This window comes from Neovison vison, chromosome 8 (genome assembly GCF_020171115.1).
Source record: "Neovison vison isolate M4711 chromosome 8, ASM_NN_V1, whole genome shotgun sequence".
NCBI lineage: Eukaryota > Metazoa > Chordata > Mammalia > Carnivora > Mustelidae > Neogale > Neogale vison.
The window spans coordinates 298957-321034 of NC_058098.1; the positions used below are offsets into that span (position 1 = coordinate 298957).

At 64.0% G+C, this 22078-nt stretch overlaps 3 protein-coding genes across 6 annotated transcripts in view; 2 read left to right on the top strand and 1 right to left on the bottom strand.

The window, feature by feature from the left end:
• Positions 1 to 2653, bottom strand: part of PRPF6 (pre-mRNA processing factor 6) — a 39590-nt gene extending 36937 nt beyond the window's left edge. Inside the window, exons 1-2 of the mRNA XM_044262615.1 lie at positions 2479 to 2653; positions 932 to 1100 (exon numbers count right to left, since the gene is read on the bottom strand). Coding sequence (XP_044118550.1) covers positions 932 to 1100; positions 2479 to 2549 — 240 coding nt within the window. The 5' untranslated portion in view covers positions 2550 to 2653. The remainder of the gene's footprint in view (positions 1 to 931; positions 1101 to 2478) is intronic.
• A 187-nt stretch (positions 2654 to 2840) lies between these two features.
• SAMD10 (sterile alpha motif domain containing 10) lies at positions 2841 to 8690 on the top strand. Of its 4 annotated transcripts, none has more exons than XR_006386100.1 (6): positions 2841 to 4348; positions 6284 to 6465; positions 6543 to 6714; positions 7005 to 7145; positions 7319 to 7475; positions 8123 to 8690. XR_006386100.1 is itself a non-coding variant. In XM_044262616.1 (5 exons), exons 1-5 carry the CDS (start codon positions 4258 to 4260, stop codon positions 7339 to 7341), a joined length of 609 nt encoding a protein of 202 aa, XP_044118551.1. In that variant the 5' UTR covers positions 2841 to 4257; the 3' UTR covers positions 7342 to 8690. The 4 variants fall into 4 exon arrangements, 2 of the variants coding, with proteins under 2 accessions (XP_044118551.1, XP_044118552.1); XR_006386101.1 differs by having other exon boundaries at positions 8466 to 8690; XM_044262616.1 differs by having other exon boundaries at positions 7319 to 8690.
• A 2321-nt stretch (positions 8691 to 11011) lies between these two features.
• On the top strand, positions 11012 to 21955 carry ZNF512B (zinc finger protein 512B). The gene is made up of 17 exons (XM_044262613.1): positions 11012 to 11047; positions 12954 to 13079; positions 13398 to 13540; positions 13883 to 14011; positions 14128 to 14801; positions 14884 to 15110; positions 15224 to 15295; positions 15395 to 15541; positions 15706 to 15830; positions 15928 to 16020; positions 16225 to 16323; positions 16406 to 16576; positions 16717 to 16911; positions 17159 to 17260; positions 17544 to 17606; positions 18060 to 18158; positions 18424 to 21955. Exons 2-17 carry the CDS (start codon positions 12956 to 12958, stop codon positions 18673 to 18675), a joined length of 2715 nt encoding a protein of 904 aa, XP_044118548.1. The 5' UTR covers positions 11012 to 11047; positions 12954 to 12955; the 3' UTR covers positions 18676 to 21955.
• Positions 21956 to 22078: the final 123 nt, after the last annotated feature.

Consider the following 22078-nt stretch of genomic DNA (forward strand, 5'->3'; position numbering starts at 1 on the left):
ACTAAAGCTGGGGGGAGGGTCAGAGGGGGAGTGGAACCAGAGGGACTATGGACTCTGGGAATCAAACGGAGGGTGGGGGGGGTGGATGGGTGAGCCTGGTGGCGGGTATTAAGGAGGGCACGGATCGCATGGAGCACTGGGTCCATGGAATATGCAAACAATGAATCAGGGAACATTACGTTAAAAATTAATAATGTACTTTATGGTGACTAATATAACAAAAAATTTTAAAAGATCCTCTCTCCTTCTCCGTCTGCCTCTGCCAACTGTGTGTACGCATGCGCTCTCTTTCTCTAAAAAATAATAAAAATAAACCTTTAAAAAAAAGGTGTCATGGGCATGAAAGATGGAGGGCTACCCAACGGGAAGACACTAAGAGACACCAGTACATGTGATGCAGGGTCCTGGATCAGAAACGGCACCAGCGAAAAACCGGTGGAATTCAGTAAGGCCTACGGAGCAGATGACCTTGCACGTCAGTAACGGTACTGAAGTCACAGAAGACGAGGAGAAGCTTGTGGAGGGTACGCAGGAATTGCCTATGCTATTTTTGCAAGCCCCCTGGAAGTTTTAAATCATTCCCAAATTGAAATTTTAAAAATCTTTATCTCTGAGCAGAACTTCTGTCGGAACACGTCTGAAGGAGACCTCAATGCCCAGACCCCAGTGACGTCAGAGTGCGTCACGTATCGTCACTAACGCCACTCGGAACTGCATCGAGGACCCGCCGAGACAAAACCCGAGGGCCAGAGCATCTCTCCTGAGGAAACAACATGCCCTTTCCTTTCCCTGACTCCCTGCTCCCCTCTCACACTCTGCTGAAGACACCCCGGAGACAGGCTGAAGCCCCAGACGCGTCCGCCTCCCCGAGCACACCGGTTAAGGGGCTGGTCGGCGTCCCGAGGCCTGGCTGGGGCGCACCGCAAGTCACCTCATCATAGTTGGTGTCGTTCAGATCCTCGTCATCGTCGTCGGCAGCCTGGCTTTTCTTCATCTGGTCCCCGACGGTCCTCTTGCCTGGGGGCGCGTGGCGGTCATCCACAGGGTCATTTGCATCGCGGGCGGGCCCAATGTCTGAGCGGGTGGTAAAGCCGGTGGCGCTGCAGGAGACCCCAAGACACCCACTCACCTGGGTGACCTCGTTCCTTTGCTCTCCCTCCACAGTCCTCACTTAACAACACCTCTTTCCCTAACGTCGCTGAGAAACTCCAACATGACCAGCATGTTCTCTTCAGGTGAGAAACCCGTGACCGACCCCGAGGAGCGCACCACCCCACTCCCCTTAACAGATTCACCAGGGCACCCGCCCTCTCTCCTCCCAACGTCCGGTCTCCCACTTCCGACGACCTGCGGGTCATCTCCCCCAGCCGGCCCTCAAACCCAGCCTGGCCCAGTGGGAATTCCTTTCCTGTGTTCATCCTGCAGAGGCCCTGGGTCGTCTCAGCTGACGGCCGCGGGGCCATCCTCAGCTCTGCCTCCCTTGCCCTCCTTCCCCCCGCATCAGTCATCAAGCTCTGCGGAGTCCACCTGGCAAATCCAACCTCCCCAAACCTGGACTCCCCCCACAGCTGGGAACCAAGTAGCCACCCTGCCTCCAGCCTTCCTGGTGCTTCAGCCCAGCTCTGACCAGGGCACTTGGAAGCCTCAGTCTCTCCTACAGCTCGGCCCGTCCGACCCCACTCCCCCAACACTCCAATCATACAAACTCTTTCCAAGTCCCGCCTCTTCCTCCACGCCCGGCCTTGGCTTCCTCAACTACCCAGCGCACAAAACGTCAGCTTCTCCTCTGACCCTAGCTCGCGTCTACATCCCTAAACGCAGCTCTTCTACCAAGCGGGGCTCGGCCGCTGCGGCCCCACAGAGCATCCCCTGATGGCTGCCACTCCCAGACGTGCCACTCTGCTCCTTTCCGTGGACTTGGGAACGCACACCCCGCACATCTCCGAGCAGACTGCAGGCCCTTGGAAGGTGTCCGCAAGTGAGACCGTGTGTCCCCCACAGAGGCTGACACCACACCCCACAAGGAAACCCAGTGCTCGTCCTAAACAAATCAATGACCAGACAGAACGACGGTGGCCGCTCATTTATTCGACGGTTTACGGTAGCCCTGCGCGCGCCCGGCCCCGGAGACCCGGTCCCGGGCCCCGCACACGCCGGCCTGCCGGGGCTGAGCGTTTCTCCGCGCGCTGCGGGACGAGCAGCAGCGCAGGCGGAGCACGGCTCGCGCTTCGGACGACGTGGGCGCCCACGGGGCTCCGCCACAGCTCGAGGAGTCGCCACTCGCGTCTCAGAGGCCGAAGGCGGCTGAAGCCGAGCCTCCTCGGCTCCGAGGCGCAGCCCCAGAGCCGCGCCCGCGCTTCTCCTCCCGGTGGCACCGCGCGGCCTCCCCCCGGACGAGCGCGGGGAGCGAGCCCCGCCCGCCGCCCGCCGCCCGCCGCGCGCCCCCGCCCCCCGAGCGCCGCTCGCCGCAGGCCTCACCCCCGGCCCAGCCCCGGCACGTAGCCGAGCGGCGCGGGCATGCCCAGGAACGGCTTCTTCTTCTTGTTCATGGCGCCGGTGATGACGAGGGGCCGGGAAGGGACCGGAGGAAAGCCGCGGCCGCAGGCTGAAAAGACCACTGACCACCCGGGTTTCTCAGCAGGAAGCGCCGGCGGGACCAGCGTCACCCGCGACCCGGAAGCAGAACTCGGGGTGGGGTGTGGGGGGGGGGAGCGCACGAGGCCCCGCCCACCCTGCCGTCCCCGGGCGGAAGTTCCTGAAGAGCGACTTCCGGCCGCGTCGGCGGCGAGGGGATGTGACAGGCGCATGCGCGGGGCTCCTGCCCGTGGGGAGGTGTGCGGGCGGCCCTGCTGGAGACGGGCGGGAGCTGCAGCCTCGGGGAGAAAGCCTGCGGGGCAAACCCTGCGGGGCCTCAGAGCTGAGCCCCGGGCCGCCGTCCTCCCTGCGCGCCCGTACTGCGTGCACGTACCGCCTTCGAGCGGGACCTGTGCCCCACCCCCGGCACCCCCGCCGCCCAGGACCCCTCGGAATCAGGCCTAGCCGTTCGCCTCCCCTCAGAGTTGTGCTGGCCCCGGGGCTGGCCCTAAGCCGTCCGGGCGGAGCCGCTCCCCTGTACGGCCGTGGACGGCTGCAGCGGGGGTGCGTGTCGTGACTGTGAGCGCACCCGTCTGCGTGTGCCCCGGTGTGCGGGCTCGAGCCCTCGGCGCCCAGATTGCGGAGCCACGGCTCGGGCCCGGGTTCCGGGCCAGCCTCGGCCGCCGCCGCCGCCAGACGCTGAACGTGGCGGGGAGGGCGGAGGTGCAGCCCCTGGGAGGCGAGCTGGCGGGGATAAGTAAATGCGGGCGGCGTGCGGACCCCGGAGCTGGCTCTCGAGCGTGTCGCGGGCTCGGGTGCCGGTCGGACGGGCTGTGCTCCTGCTCCGGTGGACACACGCGTCTCCGTGCACCTCCGCGCCTTCCGCTGCGCGACCGCCCCCGGCCTTCCGAGCCCCTCGCGTGGAGCCCTGGAGCCGACACATCCCTCTGGCCTGCTGCGGTCTCCGTGGGGCTCCTCGCTCCCCCCATTCCCTGCCGAGCGGCTTTCAGGGCCGCCTCCGGTGGCCCCGGGCGGTCAGAGTCCGGGCCACAGCGGGAAGGGGAGACCCTGCCTGGCGGCCTAATCGGAGCTCGGGGGGGGGGGGCCGGTGTTCAGCCGGGGTCTAGGGAAGCAAGCGCGCGTTTGAGGGCGAGAGCTCTGGAGAGCGCGTGGACGGGGAGGGGTGAGTCCGTAGGCTGAGGGAGGAGAATGGAGGGAAATGGTTGAGGGGCCGCTCTGGCCATTGACCCTGGGCCCCGGTGGACAGCCCATCCCAGGAGCAGGCAGGACGCTCTACTCCTGCCTCCTCCCTCCCCGCGGGGAAGATCACTTCCTTATTTCCTTGCCTCGGAGGCTCCTCCAGACGTCTGGACCCCCTAAAGGTGCCCAGAGTCACTTGTCCTTGAAGCCGTGCCCAGGTGTGCGAGGTCGCCCCTTTTCCGGGCAGACACCCTTTGCATACGCAGACCTGCGCGCCGCCGACACACCTCGGAGCTCCCGGAGCGCGCCCGGCTCTCGGGGCTCACAGGCAGGTGCCTCGCCGCGCAGACTCGCCGGGCGCGGGGACCGGCTCAGGCGCGGGGCCGGCTGGGGCGGGGCAGCGGCGCGCGTTCCCCGCCGGCCACACCGGCCGCCTTGCGCCCGGCGAGGGGCGTGTGCTCGGGCCCGGAATCCTTGGGCCCCATGTTCACGGAGCTGAGGACCAAGCTGAGCCCCCCGCGAGGCCGCGCCGGGGCTGTGCGTGCCGGCTTCGGGGAGCGCCGGGATGTGGACGGTGAGCAGGGCTGGACCAGGGCGCGGGAATATCGCGGGTTGGGGCCTCGGGAACCGAGAGGGGCGGGGGCGGGGTCTGGCAGACTCCAAGCTGCGGTTTGGCGTGGAGTGGGGGGCGCGTCCTGGCCGAACGGGGTCCCTGGTGTCTTTGTCTTGAGCTGGGGGGGGGGTGGCCTCAGGCCTTGGGAATCCTTGGCTTGGAGGGTTACCGGCTGGGGCTCCTCTCCTTCAACTGGCACCATCCCGCGGTCTCCTTTTCCTTTGCGTGCCCTTCCCTCCCTAGCTCTTGCAGTGGGGCCGCGAGAGGGTCGAGGCCGCAGCCGGGCTTGGGCGCCCCCGCCCCATTTTATGCTGGAATTCTGACGTTGGGACTAAGAGGGAGGGACGGAAGGACGCGCCGGCAGACGGAAAGAGGGAGATCCTACTCCAAGCACCGGCAGGGAATGGGCGGGGCCCGGCTGGACCCGGACAGGTGAAGCGCGCGCGCGGCGGCGTCCCACTGGTTCGCCCAGAGCTTCATGCTCCTGCCTTGGCCCGGACCCGCTCGGCGAGGCCCTGCGATGTGAGGCCAAGTGGCTCAGAAACCTGTGCCCTGAAAGATGCCAGCTTAGAATAAGTCTTTTCCTACGATTTTAGAAGCCACATCTGGGCAGCGACCACACCAGCCGCACCTACTGTTTGACCCAGGACCTCAAATTTAGAGTCACCCGCGCTCGTTCAATTCCCTGAGGTTGCTAGAAAGAAGAAGGGTGCTAAGTCCAAGAAATCTTAGGGGGTAAGGGGGGGTAATGCGTTTTCCCCATTACTGAGACCTCCTGGGCACATCCCCAAACCCTGCCCTCAATTGGGGGTTTGGGGTGTGTCGGGGGGGGGGGTGTCTCTCATTGTTCCGCTGAGAGCCAGTGAGGCCAGGGCCCTGGCCAGGAACCTGCTTCTGCCTGCTGAGTTGGAACCTAGATACCGTAGAGATGAAGGCAAGCCCGCACTTGTCTTCCACCCTCTGCCAGGCTCTGGTGACTGGTGGACACCACACAGAGCCCTTCTCCAACCACCCGTCCATCCACAATGTTTCTAGACACCTCTGGCCTGCCAAGACTTGTGCAGGGGCTGGGAAGTGACCATTCAGGTGTCTGTCCTCCTGGGACCTGCGTGAGCGCCATGCACAGAAATGATGGGAAAACTGCAACTTGAGGAGTATCATGAAGTGTGTGTGGGAAGAGAGGGCCAAGGTGTCACTGTGGCTCCCCGAGCCTGCGCTTGGGCCCTGCACCCCTGCACAGAGCAGCCCGTGCCCACTGGACACCCACCATGCACAGAAGCCATCCTGGGCCAAGGGCCCTGTGGCCGGTAGAAGAGCAGGAATCTTGGCTGCCGGCTTGCCCAGAGTTCATTCAGGCTTCTCATGGATGGGTTGGCAGATGAGCACAGCAGGGCAGGAGCCGAGCCTCAGACGCCAGGTGTGGCCGCAGAGACTGGTTCCGTGGTGACGGGCAGACGGTCGCCATCATGCAGGAGCTCCCTGGACATAGGAGCCAGCCTGGTCTGGTTCCCTGACCCTGATCTGGTTCAGCCTGTGTCAGCCGAAAGCAAGGGTGACAGGAGGCCTGTCTCAGGATAGCCCCTCACCAGGCCGTGGGTCTTATGCTCCCTGATGGGCACACTGGCTCTCTAATCGAAGCCGAATCCAGCCCACTCCTCAGAATATGGGCGATGCACTCAGACGAGGAAAGAGGCTCCTAGTTTGTCGTGTTCGGACTGCGTGCGGTACTAAAGACAGCTCTTGCACATTTCCTTTCCACCTTTGGGGGCCTGGGACCCTCTAATTGAGAAAGTGGCTCTCCTCTGTTGGAGGGTGTGTTGAGCAGGGAGCTGGTGTGCAGAGAGGTGACCGTCTGGCCCTGCCCCAAGCGCTCTGATCAGCACCCATGCTCTGCAGCCGCTGCCCGTGTGAGCTTCTGCCGAACCCTCCTGGAACACACGGTGTCTGCCGAGAGCATCCCCTGCCACCTGCCTCGGACACCAGGCACCAGCCTCACGTGGCATGATTGCCGCAGCCAGAGGGCCGCCGGTGGCCGGCCAGTCAAGCTCCTGCAGCAGCCGGGCACGGAAGCCCCCCAGGTACCCACCCACCATACCCACCTCGGCCCCTGCCTTTCCCACCCCCTCACCGCAGCTGCTGCCCGTCTCATCCACAGGCCCGGCTGTACTCCGACCACTACGGCCTGTACCACACAAGCCCCTCCCTGGGTGGCCTGACAAGGCCTGTGGTCCTGTGGAGTCAGCAGGACGTGTGCAAGTGGCTCAAGAAGCACTGTCCCCACAACTACCTCGTCTATGTGGAGGCCTTCTCCCAGCATGCCATCACAGGTGCCCTTAAGGGCTGGGAGGGGAGGCAGCCCTTGTTCCCTCTCCCCTCTGTTTCCTGCGGAGCCAACCCCTCCTTCTAGGGCTGTTCCTTCTCCCTGGTGTGTTCCTCTGTTCTCCTAGCTTCCCTCCGCCCTGGCCCCTGCCTGCCTTCCTGGTGCCTCTCCGCCTCCTTCCCTGTCTCTTTCTGTGTCTCTGCCTCTCCTTCTCCGTCCTCGTCCTTGGGTCTGTCTGTGTCCTCCTCCCCTTTCTCTCTCTCTGCCCCCCCGACGCTGACCTTGGCTCGCTCTCAGGCCGGGCGCTGCTGCGGCTGAACGGGGAGAAGCTGCAGCGGATGGGGCTGGCGCAGGAGGCCCAGCGGCAAGAGGTGCTGCAGCAGCTGCTGCGTCTGCAGGTGCGCGAGGAGGGGCGGAGCCTGCAGCTGCTCAGCCAAGGTCAGTGGGGCGGGGGGCAGAGAGACGCGGAGGGGGAGGCCCTCTGTGCGCCAGGTGGGCTGAGCTGGGCAGGGGGGAGCAGCTGTAGGACGCCAGCAAGAGCCGTCCTGTGCCCAGGGCAGAGGGGAGGTGCCAGCGATCTGCACCTCTCCTCACCCCCATCCACCCCATAGCCTCCTTCGGAAACACGTCCTAGCCGCTGCCTGAGGCTCGAACCCCAGACCCCAGCACTGTGACCAGAGCCTGTGGCAAGGGCAATGCAGAGCTGGCCCACAGCCCCTCTCGGACCCCGCCAGAGGCGCCAGGGGCTGAGCCCAGCCCAGTGGACAGGTGGGACCAGGATTGCCATCTCTGGTTGTGCGTTCTGGGCTGTGAGCAGGTGGGGGCTGCTTGGGTGTGGTCCTTCCTCTGGGGACCTGAGCCCAAATCCACCCTTGGTGCTGCTGGCAGCATGCGGGGGAGCTACCTGGAGCCAGAGCAGGGTCTGGTGACCCCCCCAGTCCCCCAGGGAGTCTATTATTTATATTCCCCTAACCCACACCCATGCCTGTGCCCCTTTTGCCTGCTGAGTCACACTTCCTTTGGGCATCCTGCCCCCCCCCCCCCAGGGCGAGAGGTCTGTCTGCTCATTTGTCTAGCTCTACACCCTAACCCAGCACCTAGAGGATTGCCAGCACAAGGGGGATAAACTGTGGAGGCTCCCTCTGGCGCATGCCCCCCCATCCAGATAGCAGCAGCCACTGCTGCCAAGAAGGCCCCCTCGTGATTTCTGAGACCCTCAACACACCCCCGTCCACTCCCAGGAACTGAAGTGAGAGAGGTCTGGGGACTGTTTAGGCGCCCGGGACCTAACTCAGCACCACGAGGGCCCCACAGCCGGGACTGGGCTCAGCTGGGTTGCGGCCTTAGGTTTGGGAACCCGCCTCCCGTTCCTCCCACATTTGGGAGCATGAGGATTCTCACTGCTCCGTTCCCAGGAAAATCCGAATTCACAGAAGAGACAGTCCTGAGGCCTGCATCCCCCACACCCACCCACCAGAGACCCAGCCAGCGCCTGAGCCACTACTCCATGGGCCAGGGGGCCCATGGTTTGGGCCTGGTACCATCCAGAGAGGGACAGGGAGGGTGGTCCTGATGGCTCCCCACCCTCTGGCTCCTTTGCCTTCCCCCTCCCTCAGGAACTCTGAAAATCTCGGGGACACATGAGGCTGAGCCCCCAGCCTCTTCTCTGTGCCCTGAGCTGACCTCCAGGTGGGAGGCTGGTTGGTGCAGGCCCTGAGTGGAATCTGGACGACTGGCCTGGTGCCCTCCATCCTGTAGGCCCATACAGGAAGCCCCCGTGTCCTGTCTGGCCACCCTGACTGTCCCAGCCCACCTGTGCCATCACAACGTTGTGTTTTCCGGAGGGCCTTTCCTGTCACTGCCCGCACCTTCTTCCTCCTTCGTCTTGCCCCCATGCCCCCATGCTCTTGTCTTGTCTTCTTTGTTTTGCGCTTTTTTATATTCTGATAAAAAGACCAGAAATAAACCCGGTTCTCAAGTGCCCCAAGTGTGTGTTCGGCTCCAGCCAACTGGGTGTTTGCGAGTGGGAAGAACCCTGGGAGGGAGCAGGAGGGGCCCTGGTTGGCATGGGGGGGGCAGGAAGTGCCCAGTGCCCAGTTCAGGTCCCTCCGCAGGGCCACTAGGGGGCAGTGGTGTCGCATCTTGACAGGGCACCTGTTGACCTCAGGACCAGGTGGGGAGGAGAGGCAGAGGCTGGAACCCTGGGCTCCACCCTGCGGACTGCACCCAGACGCACGGACACAGGTGCGTCACTTTCCGGGGGCCGCCAGAACAAAGGACCAAAACCTGGAAGTTTCTCACAGCGGAAAAGGATTCTGTTCCGGCCATGCAGGCCACGGGTCTGAAACCCAGCAGGGTCACACCGCCTCCTCACCTCTCCCAGCTTCTGGCGGCTGCCTCAGGGATTCCTGGGCTCTGGCGTGTCACTCCCGCCCAGCCTCTGTGCTCACGTCCCCTTCTGCCTATGTCAAATCTCCCTCCCCTGGGGAAACCTGTCACAGGATTTAAGGCCCACCTGGACAACCCAGGACGGTCTTCTCATCTCAAGACCCTTCCCTTCAGCAGATCTGCAAAGACCTGTTTTTCCAAATAAGGTTGTATTCATGGGTTCCAGGGATGTGACATGGCAACCTTCCAGGGTCCCCATTAAGCGCCCTGCACAGGGTAATGCTCTGACATAAGAAACAGGTCACAACACCCCCGACACAGGTATCCGCACAGCAACCAGACACACGGTAACAGAGAGGCATAAACTGACCCCTGGAGTCTGGACACAGAAACACAGGGACGCCGGTATCCAGAACCACAGGACGCCCTGATGCAGCGACCCCCTAACGTACAAAACACACACGGGGCACAGCACACAGTGCCCTACATCCAGACACGCTGTGGCCTAGACGCCCACCTGCTAAGACACAGGAGTCCCCCCGCCCCCGCACATGTCTTGCATCCGGTCATCCAGATACTAACATACTAACAGGCGTCCTTCTCTCCTAGTGCAGGACACACAGACGTACCCTGACATCAGGTGTCCACACAGGACACAACCCAGCACATGTGGTCACTCAGACACACACCTACTAATGGGCATGGTTACACACGTGGCTGTGCAGACTTACTCGGGGAAAGAGGACAAGAAAGCTGTCTGCATCTCCTCTGCCAACTGACCCCTCCCCAAATCCTGCATGTCCTGCCCCCAGTGTGGGCATGCTCAGTAAGGGAAGGACGGCCCTCCCTCTTCCTCCTGGGGTCACATGGGCCTTTCTCCGGCTCTGATTTTCCAGGAAGGTCCAACCTCCTGAGTCCTCCACAGAGGGCCCCCACCCCTCTCTCCGGGAGCACTTTGTGTGGCCACTAGGGAAGCAATAGTCCTGTGAGGAGAGGCAGAGCCTAATTTGACCTTTTGTGCTCTGCCCCCTAGCAATGCACCCAACCTGTTCCAGGGCAGACGGGTGAAGTGGGGATCGGAAGATGGGGTGGGAGACACTTGGAGGAGGCAGTGCACACTGTAACCATGTCCCACTTAGTACCTCTTCCCCCGCTCCATTTTTTCCCAACTCCTGGTAGGGTTAGGGCCCCATTTCCCCTAGACCTGATACCGGGGTGCCCTCCCAGGCCTGGGTTCTGGGGCCCTGCGGAGCAAAGCGCAACTGATCTAGGCTCACCCCCACCGGAATACACGGAGGCTGCTCCAATGGTCAGTAGCCCCAATAGGGTCCATGGCCTCAAACTGCCTAGCACTGCTAGGAACCGGGCGGTGCCCTGACTGTGGCCACAGACAGAGGTGGTCACGGGGCTCGCTGGAAGACCCCCAGATCCTGCTCTGCAGCCGCAGGGCTCCCAAGGGCCAGGGGTTCGGCTCCCAGAGGACGGTGGTCTCCATGGCTGCAGCTTCCCAGAGCCAGCACCTAGAGGCATCTGCTCGTTTCAGTCCGGGTACGCTGGGCTTTGGGCAGTTCCCAACACCCCTATAGTGCCTCAGTTTACCCCACTGTCTGAAAAACGCCCCCTGCCCTACGGGGCGGCATAACTGGCCACTTCGCACTGGAGCCCCAGCCGACCACGGCCAGCGAGCCGGGGGCCGGGGGCCGGGGGCCGGGGAGGGGTCGGGCCGACCGGCCCCCTCCCTCCCGGCCGTTCCTCCCCGTCGCGGAGCGGCCGCAGGAATACCGCGAGAGTTCGCCCCCTCCCCCCCACAGTAAAACTGTCAAAGGTGGGAGGGGCGGGAGCGCGCATGTGCGCAGCGCGGCGCGCAGCCTGCGCCGCCCGGACCCCGCGCCCCGCGCCCAGCGCCCCGGCCCCGGCCCCCGCCCCGGCCGCCGTCCCGCTGGGCGCCGCAGGTAAGCCCCCGGCCGCGCCCCGGGCCGGACCCCGGGGCAGCCCTCGCTCGGCCGCGTTGCCGACCCTGACCCCGCGCACAGGTCGGGGGGGGGGGGGGTGCCGGGCCCGGAGCCCCCGCCCGCCGCCCACCACCCCCTGCGGCGCCCGGACACCCCCGCCCCACCCCCCCCCACCCCCACGCCCAGCGCCGCGCCCCGCGCCGGCGCCGCGCTCCTGCCTCCTCCTTCTCCAGAAAAAGTCGCCATTTTGGTTCACTGCCTTCGCCCCCCCTCGCCCCCCCCCGGGCCCGCGATCGGGCCCTTTCGGGGCCAGGCCGGAGCCCCGCACCCGGGCCGCAGGTGACAGGTGGGTGGCAGGGCCGGCCTCCAGGTGTGCGTTCCCTGGCCAGCCTCATCCGTGCGCCCAGCCTGGGCCGCGGTCCTGCCGCCGGCGTCGCTTGTGGCGCCCCCTCCCCCTGCGAGGGTCCCACCTCGGCGACCCTGTCCGGCCCGGGGCGGGGTGGAATCCCTTTTCCTCCTGTTGTTCAAGTGACAGGTCTTGGGTAGAAAGAGGGTGTCTGTCTCCTGGGGCAGCCCTGGCCCCAGCCCCCCAACTCTGAATTCTCCCCCCAAGCTGCATACTGGCAAGTGGGTTCTTGGCAGGCGCCCACACCCCAGGCTCCTGGAGTCCTCAGGGGCTGGGGTGATCGGAGGCTGGCAGGTGTCCTTTAGAAGTCTCCGTGTGAGGACTTCAGAGAACTTTGCTTAGGGCCGGGAGACCCGTACCTCCACCCAGGCGTAGGAGGTGGCGGGCAGTGACTGCCCTTACCTTGACCTCAGCCTTTGGATCCCCTCTAGGCCTGGAGTTCTTTCCCATCTTCTCTTTTCTAAGTTATTTGGGAACTGCCAGAGGAGGGACCCCCTGTCCACGCAACTGTCCCCAACCCCCTTCCTGTGGCTTTGGGTGTCCCTGGGGGAGGATCTAGTAGGACCTAAGCTCAGAGTCCCTCCCCCTAGCTCTCAGGGTCTGTGGTCCCCCAGCAAAACAGGCCTATGGAGGCCCAGCCTTGGGCAGTGGGGGGTTCTCTGTGGCCAAAGGTTGGTGGTCTCTGGAGGAGTGGTACTGGTGGGCCTGTAGGTGGGGGCCAGAGAGGCTTTTAAGTGGGGAGGTGGGGAGGAGATCAGCCAGGTAGAGGGTTGGCTGAGGGATTCCTGTTGGAGACAGGGTTGAGAAGAGGGTCAATGGGATGGTTTGGCTGGCATGGGGACCAGACCTGGGTGCTTAAAGGGTGCTTGGTCCTTGATCTGCCCCACACGCCCCTTGGGAAGTCGCTAATTTAGGGAGTAGGCTAGGGGTCCTCAGTGCCCATCTTGGCCATTTTCCATCTGTGTCCTGGAAAGAAGCATCTGGGGGGTGCCCTCCCAGGTGGGGAGGCATTGCCTCTGGTCTGGGTGAGGCTGTGGAGGAAGGTGTCCAGGGTCCTAGACCAGCACAGCATTTGAGCTGGCAGCCGTACTGGAGTCATACTTGGCTCTGGGGAGGGAAGCTCTTCACCTCTTTCCTCCTGAACATTCCACCTCTCTAGGGACCACCCCTCGTCCAGTAGCAGGTGTGATCCTTGGCACTCTCTGGGACTGTGTGTCTGGGGACAAGGGAAGTCTGTGGGAGCTGATGAGGGTCAGGGTTAGATGCTTCCAGGATGATTGTGCCTCCTGCATAATATGGGGGGACCTCATCTGGGCAGCCCCTCCCCTAAACCAGAAGCCTCTGTCATCTACTCTCCCATGTGGCCAAATACACAGGCGGGCAGGCACTGCTCTCCTGAGCCACAGAGGGGCCTGTCTGGGGGCGGGGCTCAGGGCCAGCCCATTTCAAGTCCTGACCCGGGCCTGGTAGGCCTCACAAGTCTGTCCACTTGCTGTGCAGAGATGACTGATCCCTTCTGCGTTGGAGGAGGCCGCCGGCTCCCAGGGTCCACCAGGAGTGGACCTGGGAAGGATGGAGGTCGAAATGAGGTCCGACTTCCTGTGCTCCACGACCCACCAAAGTTGGGTAAGAGGGGTCAGGTCAGGGTCAAGTCCAGGCGATCACAGGCAGCCAGTCCTGGGTGTGGGGTCCCTCACTGGCTCCCAGCTCCCCAGTGGTCCAGCTCCTGGGTACTCAGCTGAGCTGCCTGGGCACCTGAGGGCCTTCCCAGGGTGGGGGTAGCCTGGGCCCCTAAATTCTTGTCCTAGGATGACCACAATCTCCCACTCCCCATGCTTCATGATGGGAGAAGCAGGGCTTACTCCAGGCCTGACCAGCCCCGTGGGTGGCAGGCAAGGCTGTGGGAAGCACAGCTTCCAGATCTTGGCACATAATGTGTTGCAGGGATGCCGGTGGCCCGGGGTGGGCAGACAGTGTCCAGCCAGGCCCCACTGTGCTTTGACCCGGGAAGTCCAACCAGTGACAGGACCGAAGGGAAGAAGAAGGGGCGTCCGAAAGCTGAGAACCAGGCCCTCCGAGACATTCCCGTGAGCTCCCCGAAGGCCGGGTGGGGCTCGTGCTGGGATCCGCCTCGCTCAGCCGTGCGTCCGGCCCCACGCCCTCCCCACCTGCGGCAGAGGGTCGCTCCGTGCCTTAAGGCTTCGTGGTGTGGCCTGGGACCTAGTGGACCACGTCCATGGGGCTTGGAGAGCTGGCCCAGTAAACCGTAGCTGCTCGGAGTGGCCTGAATCTCGCTGCGGTCCTGAGCTGGAGGGGCTCCTGCCGCCTGTCTGCCCTGCAGGCCTGGGGAGGGTGCTGGGTCTGGGGCTTGGGTTGGCAGAGGCCCAGCTGGCTGAAGGGTCAGCAGACTCCGCCTTTTCCGTGCCCAGCTCTCCCTGATGAACCAGTGGAAAGACGAATTCAAGGCACACTCGAGGGTGAAGTGTCCGAACTCCGGCTGCTGGCTGGAATTCCCCAGCATCTACGGGCTCAAGTACCACTACCAGCGGTGCCAAGGGGTAAGGGGCCATGGGGCAGGCAGGAGGAAGAGGCCTGGAACCCGCCCTGCCTGCGTAGGGTGTGTGTGGGCAGTAGCCTCAGGCCGCCCCCCCCCACGCCTGCCCTTTTCCTTCAGGGTGCCATCTCAGAAAGGCTGACCTTTCCCTGCCCCTTCTGTGAGGCCGCCTTCACCTCTAAGACCCAGCTGGAGAAGCACCGCATTTGGAACCACACGGACCGACCCCTGCCTGCGCCCAAGCCTGGGCCAGTGAGCCGGCCAGTCACCATCAGCCGGCCCGTTGGGGTCAGCAAGCCAATTGGAGTGAGCAAACCTGTCACTATTGGCAAACCTGTGGGTGTCAGCAAACCCATCGGCATCAGCAAGCCGGTGACCGTCAGTAGGCCTGTGCCGGTCACCAAGCCGGTGACCGTCAGCAGGCCTGTGCCGGTCACCAAGGCTGTCACGGTCAGCAGGCCTGTGCCGGTCACCAAGGTTGTCACGGTCAGCAGACCTGTGCCGGTCCCCAAGCCAGTGACTCTCAATAAGCCAGTGCCAGTCACCAAATCCGTGCCGGTGACCAAACCGGTGACCATCAACAAACCGGTGCCAATGACAAAGCTTGTGACGGTTACAAAACCTGTGCCAGTCACGAAGCCCGTGACGGTCAGCAGGCCCATTGTGGTCAGTAAGCCAGTGACGGTCAGCCGGCCCATTGCCATCAGCAGACACACACCACCTTGCAAAATGGTGCTGCTCACCAAGTCTGAGAACAGAGCTCGAGGCACCGGGAGGAGCAGTGGTAAGAAAAGGTACGGGCTCTCCTCCTGGGTTGGAGGTGGCACCAGGGCCCAAAGGGGGCCCTCCTGCCCCTCACCAGCCCGCTCCCTGCAGGGCAGCAGACAGCCCGGACGTGTGCCCCATTCTGCCGAAGCAGGCGAGGCCGGAGAACGGGGAGTACGGCCCCTCCACCACGGGCCACAGCTCGGCCTGCCCCCTGAGCACAGACCCCAGCAGCAGCCCCCTCTCTCTGGGCAGCAGGCTCTTGGGGAGCAAGGAAGCCCCGAGGGCCCCGGGCCCCATGTCCCCACCCGAAGAGGGAGCGGAACGCACGAAGCACAGTAAGAGGAGAGCTGGGGGGCAGTGGCTGGGTAGGGCGGCCATCGACTGGCCCAGGCCTCCTGATGGTTATTTGACCAGAACCTTGGCCCCTGTCTTCTCTCCCCCGAGTCAGGAAGGAAACAGAAAACGCCCAAGAAGTTTACGGGGGAGCAGCCATCCATCTCAGGGACCTTCGGACTCAAAGGTAGGGCCATGGCCAGTTGGGCATCTGGGCCTGGACGCACACACAAGTGCGACCGCACCTGCGGCTCACAGCTGCCCTCTCCTGTGTGTGCGCACGCAGGCCTAGCCAAGGCAGAGGACAAATCCCGCATGCACCGTGCCAAGAAGCAGGAGGGGCCGGGCCCCGAGGACGTGCGGAAGAAGGTGCTGGCTCCCGCTAGCACTGTCGGCAAGGACGCGCCGGCCCCCGCGGCCCACGCAGCTCCAGGTGGGGGGGCTGCCGGGAGGCGGGGCCCAGGACAGATCGCGACTCTGGGGCAGATCCTGGACCCCAGGGACTGGGGGCTGAGCGTGGACCGTGGGTCCTGTGCTTGGCATCCAGGGCGTCCGGGAGCCCCCACCAGTCCCTGAGGCCCTGGCCCTGCCCCACAGGTGGCCCTGAGGAGCAGTGGCAGCGGGCCATCCACGAACGGGGGGAGGCCGTCTGCCCCACCTGCAACGTGGTCACCCGAAAGACCCTCGTGGGGCTCAAGAAGCACATGGAAGTGTGTCAGAAGGTAAGGCCACCCCGGGGTCCCGGGCGGGGGCGCTCGGAGGGCGTGGTCGGGGGGGGGGGATTGGAGGGCGTGTCTCATGGCAGGGACGCCTGTGCAGCTGCAGGACGCTCTCAAGTGTCAGCACTGCCGGAAACAGTTCAAGTCGAAGGCCGGCCTCAACTACCACACCATGGCAGAGCACAGCGCCAAGGTACGCCCGGGCCCGCTGATCACCGGCCTCCGCGTCCGTCCCAGCCCACCCCCTGCCCGCGCCCCTGCCTGCTGGCTGCTCATCACCACGGGGCCACAGAGCTCAGTGGTCCCCGTGCCTGACCGTGGGCATCGGTGGCCCTGACCCCTGGGCAGGGACTGGGGCCCCGGGGGGGGGGATATTAAGGCTGGGCCTGCCCCCCAGCCCTCGGACGCCGAGGCCTCGGAGGGGAGCGAGCAGGAGGAGCGGGAGCGGTTACGCAAGGTGCTGAAGCAGATGGGGAGGCTGCGCTGCCCCCAGGAGGTCAGTCGGACAGCGGGGGTGGGGCGCACGCGAGGGACGAGGCCCAGCCTCTCTCCGGCCGCTTACCCTCACCCGACCCCAGGGCTGCGGGGCTGCCTTCTCCAGCCTCATGGGCTACCAGTACCACCAGCGACGCTGCGGGAAGCCGCCCTGTGAGGTGGACAGCCCCTCCTTTCCTTGCACCCACTGCGGAAAGACCTACCGCTCCAAGGCTGGACACGATTACCACATGCGCTCGGAGCACACGGCCCCGGTGAGCAGCCTCCGGTTGACGCCTCCCTTGCGGGGAGGCGGCGTGCATGAGAGCTTTTGAGCCTGGGACCACGGCGCCTCTGTGTTTGCCACGCGTGGCCCACAGGCCCCGTGGCTCACCCCAGCCTCCCTGCGCTACAGCCACCAGAGGAGCCTGAGGACAAGCCGCCTGAGACGGAGGACCTGCTGGGGGTCGAGCGGACCCCCAGCGGCCGCGTCCGCCGCACGTCCGCCCAGGTGGCCGTGTTCCACCTGCAGGAGATCGCGGAGGACGAACTGGCTCGGGACTGGACCAAGCGGCGGGTGAAGGATGATTTGGTACCCGAGACTGCGCGGGTGAGCGGCCGCCAGGCCCCCAACCCCCGTCTCTGAGCAGGACGTGACGGAGCCCCGGGTCCCCTGTGACAGCCCTGCCCGTGATCTGGGGCATTGACCGACTGTCCAGGTTGAAGTCTCCCATTTGTGGAGGGCACAGTTGAGGTCCTCAGAACAGCTTGGGTATCTGGGCCAGCTCTGGGCTGGCACTCGGGAACCCCCGTCCCAGGCGTGCGGGGCTCACCACAGTGCACACCTGTGTTTACAGCTCAACTACACTCGGCCCGGCCTCCCCACGCTCAACCCCCAGCTGCTAGAGGCGTGGAAGAATGAAGTCAAGGAGAAAGGCCATGTGAACTGCCCCAATGATGTGAGTTGGGGCGAGCTGGTGGGGTAGGGACACTGGGATTCAAGGACAGAGAGCCCAAGTGTGGCCCTGGGTAGAGGCCCTCCAAGGTGGTTTTCCTGTGGTCCCTGGGCCCCTGCAGGCTCCTTCGGTGGAGAAGTCCCACCTGCCCATACCCGCAGATTTCTGGGGTCAAGCCCCGTGCTTCCCCAGAGGAGTCCCGTGTCCCCTGGGCAAGGGGTGCATGTGTGCTTGTGTGGGGGCGTCTGCTGGGAGACCCTCTCCCACGGTTGCCTCCTGTCCCCAGTGCTGCGAAGCCATCTACTCCAGTGTGTCCGGACTTAAGGCCCATCTCGCCAGCTGCAGCAAGGTCAGTTTCCAGGCCCTTTCTCAGGGTGATGGGGTGCTCGGCACTCCCAGCCAGCCCCTAGAGGTCCCCCCACCTTGTGAGTGTGGCCCTGCCCCCACGGGGCAGCCGCCGCCTCCTTCGGGAGCCCAGGGACTGGCCAGTGCCTGATGGCCAACCTGGCCCAGGGTTCTCCAGCCCCGGCCGGGAGTCAGTCCACTCCCAGTTGTTCTGTCCACAGGGGCTCCATGTCTGTCGAGGTGTAACGGGCACCTTGACCTGGGCTTGAGGCGAGGGGCCCTCAGGCAAAGGCTGCAGCCCTTCCCTGGGGCACCTGCCTCTTCCCATACTCTCTACATCCCTTCCCTTCCCTTAGAGGGGGCAACTCCAGGGTCCCTGAAGCTCTTTGGAGCTTCTGGTCTTCAGGGGTTGGGGGCGGGGTCCGATCTCTGGGGCCGGCCTGCCCTTGCCTTGCAGGGAGACCACCTTGTGGGGAAGTACCGCTGTCTGCTGTGTCCGAAGGAGTTCAGCTCTGAGAGCGGCGTCAAGTACCACATTCTCAAGACCCACGCGGAGGTGGGATGGCCGAAGCCCTGCTGGGCCTACAGGGCCTGGGCGAGGCTGGGAGGGGGCGGCGGTGGCAGCCCGGGTTGAGAGGGGCTCCCGGCTTCCCTGGAGGAGCAGAGAAGCTTGGGTGCCCCGCCCCTGGCAGCCCGGGCAGGAGGTGCCCCTTTGGGCGGGAGCTGTGCTGCCCAGCCACCCTGGCGCCACGGCCTGCCCTGCCCCAGGGCTCGGCACCTTCCTGTCGCGGGGTCTGCATTCGTGCTGTTTCTCTTTCCAGAACTGGTTTCGGACTTCGGCGGACCCACTTCCCAAACACAGGAGCCAGGACTCCCTGGCGCCCAAGAAGGAGGAGAAGAGGCATCTGGCGGGCGGGAAGAAGCGAGGCCGAAAGCCCAAGGAGCGGACCCCTGAGGAGCCCGCACCCAAGATGCCCCCCCGGCGGGATGACTGGCCCCCAGGAGGCAGAGACAAGGGGGCCCGGGGCTCCACTGGCCGGAAGGTGGGAGCCAGCAAGGCTCCTGAGAAGTGAGCATGGTGGCTGGCCGGCGGGGGGGGCCTGGTCCCCTCACTGGGCGCCAAGTCCACTCTGTTGAGGGTGGGGGTAGCCGGCTCCAGCACCTCCTGTCCTCCTGTTCTCCACCCCCCACCCCTGCCTATTCATCTGTCCGGCGGAGGCAGCCAGTCCCTCTCTCCTTCCTGAAGGTGGCCCTTCCCCTGTGCAGGCTGCGTAGGGCACACGTGGGTGGGGCTCCTCGAGCGATGGCCCGCGGCCGCAGCAGAAGTGCGATAGCGTGGAGGGTGGAGGGGCCCTGGGGGGGCAGGAGGAGGGTCCGCAGCTCAGGCCCCGGGCCACGGGGCAGCGCGGGGCAGGCAGACGGCCTTTACCACGGGAGCTCTGTTCCCATCTGCTTTCTCAGGCCCAGGCCTTGGGGGTCGTCGGAGACCCATGGTTCTGGGCTGATGAGGGCACCTGAGTAGTCTCACCTCTCTACCCGACACTGGACCCCGGGACCCCCAGCTACCTCCCAGGACAGACCCTGAGTCTGACTGCTACCCTGCTGACCTGATGGCTTGCTCCAGGGTGGCCTCCCTTGTCCTTCGGCCTCTGGTCCCTCTGCTTCTGTTCTCTACCTCTCCAGCTCCCCCTTCCCCTGCAACCCTTGGCTGTGCTCAGGCCCCGGTGCTGCTGGCCCCTGTCTGTCTTGGTGGGTGGAGGTGGTCCCCTTAATGGAGGGGACTCTCTGTCATCCCGGCTTCGTGGGTGCTCCCTGCCTGGGGCGAGGGGTTCTGGTCTGACCTGCAGGACTGCATGGGCAGCGGGTGAGGGGGCCACGTGGGGCACAGCTTTGCCTCCACTCTCCAGCTTCGCCAACACCACTGGTCTAGGTTGGGGCAGTCCAGTGGGTTAGGGATGGGCCAGTCTAAGCTCTGAGGTCAATCTGGGGCCCAGGCATGTGGGGTGTGGAAGTGGGGCCATCTTTGAGGATTGATCCCTGCGGGAATCAGCCTTCTGTCTGCTGGTCTGGGTTGGCTTGTGGCTAGGCTCCCGTGGGAGTCCCTTTCCCCATTTTCTACCTGCCCTTTTGTTTCTGGTTGTGTGGTCTTTTGATACGAGAGCTGAAGGCCAGGGAAGGAACTCGGCCAAGGTTGCGTTGTGTTGGGCCCCAGAGGGGATGGCGAGGTCTGCAGGTTGACCGGGGTTCAGGCTGGAGTTCAGGGCACCCAGAGTTGGTGGCCACACTGCCTCTGGTTTCCTCCCTGGGCCCCACCTTCCAGCTTTGGCATCGTGGGCGGAGGCGGGTTCTCAGAGCCACTGGGTTTAGACAAGAAGCTGTTTCCCACTGGGGGGTGGGGGTGGGCTGAGGGCTCGGGCTGGCCGATCCTGGACGATGTGAATTTTGATATTTGCCCGTGTGCGTGTGTCTCCTGGATGTAGTGGATGCCAGTCTTGTTGCTGTGACAAGTAACAACCTTTTTTTTATTCTGTTTTTTATACAAAAACACAACAATCTGACATTTTGGTGCTAAGGGTTTCCTGGTGCCGACGGTAGATCTGGGGGCTAAGGGGGTGTCTCTCCCCTGCTCAGGGAGGCAGTGCTTACTGGGCACCTCTCTGTCCCCCGACCCCCAGCTCCTGTCCTCATCTAGTCCCAGGAGAGGAGGAGCTCCCCGTCGGGCTCAGCTCTCCTAGCTCTGCAGTGGGGAGGCGGGTTCCGGGGGACCTTTGGGGTCCATCGTGCTGCCTGTGTCCAGCTTCTTCCTGCGGCCCAAAGGCTCTGACTTGGGCAGCCCTGGCCTGATGTGCTAGGGAGGTGGTGTACAGACAGAACTAACCCCCTATCACACTCACCTTGATTTGATTAAAGGGCGAGGTCTGGGCTGGCAGGTGTGATCAGTGTCAAAGGTCAGGGGCGGGCAGCTTGGGCAGGGCTTTGAACTGCGTGGGCAGAAGGGTTTTCTTTCCCATGTTCCTGGGTGTTACTATGGCATACAGCTGGTGGGGGCAGAGGTGGGGTCAGGCAGCCACTGCAGGGGCAGCCTGGGGCAGGGAGGGGATGCAGGTGCTGCCAGGAGTCCTAGGTGCATTTTGTCCTTGTCACCAATGGCTGGAGGAGGTTGGACCTCAACATCTATGCTGGGGACAGCCGCCCACCCCAGCCTCTCAGGTACTTGGCCCTTGGGGAGTGGGGGGCTGGTTTTTTGCTAGGGGGTGAGTTTCCAGGTCACCCCCTGGGTCCACAGAGGGGCCCTGGTTTGGGAACCCAGCTGTGACACGTGGGAGGAGGTGGGGTCCTGGGTAACTTGATGTTTAGCACTTTAACCCCCGTTCTTTGTCTTTAAAGTGGGTGTGGGGAGCTGCTGCCAAATGTGGCTGTTGGGTTGGACCCCTGTCCCTTCTTCCTTTCCTGCTTCCTATGCTCTGGTGAGTGGCAGTGGTAAGCTGGTCCACAGAGCCCGCCTCCAAAAGGGGCAGAGCCCTGGGGGTGGGGGGGCTCAGCAGGATTTGCCCATCTCCCACTCTGGTGGGAATTCGGCCAGGTAACCACCTGGCCTTGACTGACACCTTCAGTGAGAGGGACTGGAGTGGCAGCTCCCACCCCCCCCCACCCCCGCGGGCATGATGGGCATGGACCCTGCCCAAAACTGAAGCCCAGGGCACAATGCCAGGTCCCTTTCTGAAGATCTACCTCTGGCCCAGCCCACCCCCTCCCCACCCTGCCCTGAGAACAGGAAGGGGCCTACTCAAGGGGCTGACACTTAACACAGAAGCAGGGTGCACGTTTGTTTGCTTGTGTAAAGGCAGATGAGGGTGTATTCCTGGTGTGACCAGTGGCCCAGCCGTGGCCCCCCTCCTGTCCCTCTGGATCAGAAGGGAGAGAACGGGGGCACCCTGGCCCATGGAGGGCAGGGCTGTCCCCGCGTGTCCAGGTCGGTGGGCCCCAGGTGGCTTGCCCTGGAGGCCTGGGGTTCAGGGGGCCTGGCCAGCGCCTCTGGCCCGACTGCCACACATCCCTGTGTTTTGGGTTTCTTGGTTTGGGTTTTTTAATGCCAGTTCTCCGTACATAAGTGCATTTTGAAAGAGAGGTTCCAGCTATCACTTGTAACCATATATATACATATATATTCTATCTACAAAGTGTTTATTTGCAAGATGTTTTGACGGTGAGCTCGGGCCCTGCCCGCCTTGTGACCATCTTGTCCCCAGTCCTCGTCCCTGCCTCCCCGGCCCCAAGTGGTGCGGGGGTGGGCCACCAACTGTATGTATTAAATATGACTGTATCAAATAAATGTTTATTGATTTTTTTCCAGAGGCTTTGTGCGGCTGAGTTTGTGGTCAGGCTCGGGGTGGGAATCCTTCCCCGCGCTGGACGCCCGCCCGGGGCGCGTGAGGCCGGACTACGAGTCCCGGCATGCACAGCCGTACGGCCTTG

What these genes read in the sequence shown, in the direction of transcription:
- SAMD10 (XM_044262616.1), top strand. Translation starts at nt 4,258, where the DNA reads ATGTTCACGGAGCTGAGGACCAAGCTGAGCCCCCCGCGAGGCCGCGCC. An exon ending in GGAGCGCCGGGATGTGGACG is followed by an intron (nt 4,349 to 6,283) that starts GTGAGCAGGGCT and finishes CATGCTCTGCAG; the next exon opens with CCGCTGCCCGTGTGAGCTTC. An exon ending in CTCCCAGCATGCCATCACAG is followed by an intron (nt 6,715 to 7,004) that starts GTGCCCTTAAGG and finishes GCTCGCTCTCAG; the next exon opens with GCCGGGCGCTGCTGCGGCTG.
- ZNF512B (XM_044262613.1), top strand. Translation starts at nt 12,956, where the DNA reads ATGACTGATCCCTTCTGCGTTGGAGGAGGCCGCCGGCTCCCAGGGTCC. An exon ending in AGCGGAACGCACGAAGCACA is followed by an intron (nt 15,111 to 15,223) that starts GTAAGAGGAGAG and finishes CCCCCGAGTCAG; the next exon opens with GAAGGAAACAGAAAACGCCC. An exon ending in GCTCGGAGCACACGGCCCCG is followed by an intron (nt 16,577 to 16,716) that starts GTGAGCAGCCTC and finishes CCTGCGCTACAG; the next exon opens with CCACCAGAGGAGCCTGAGGA.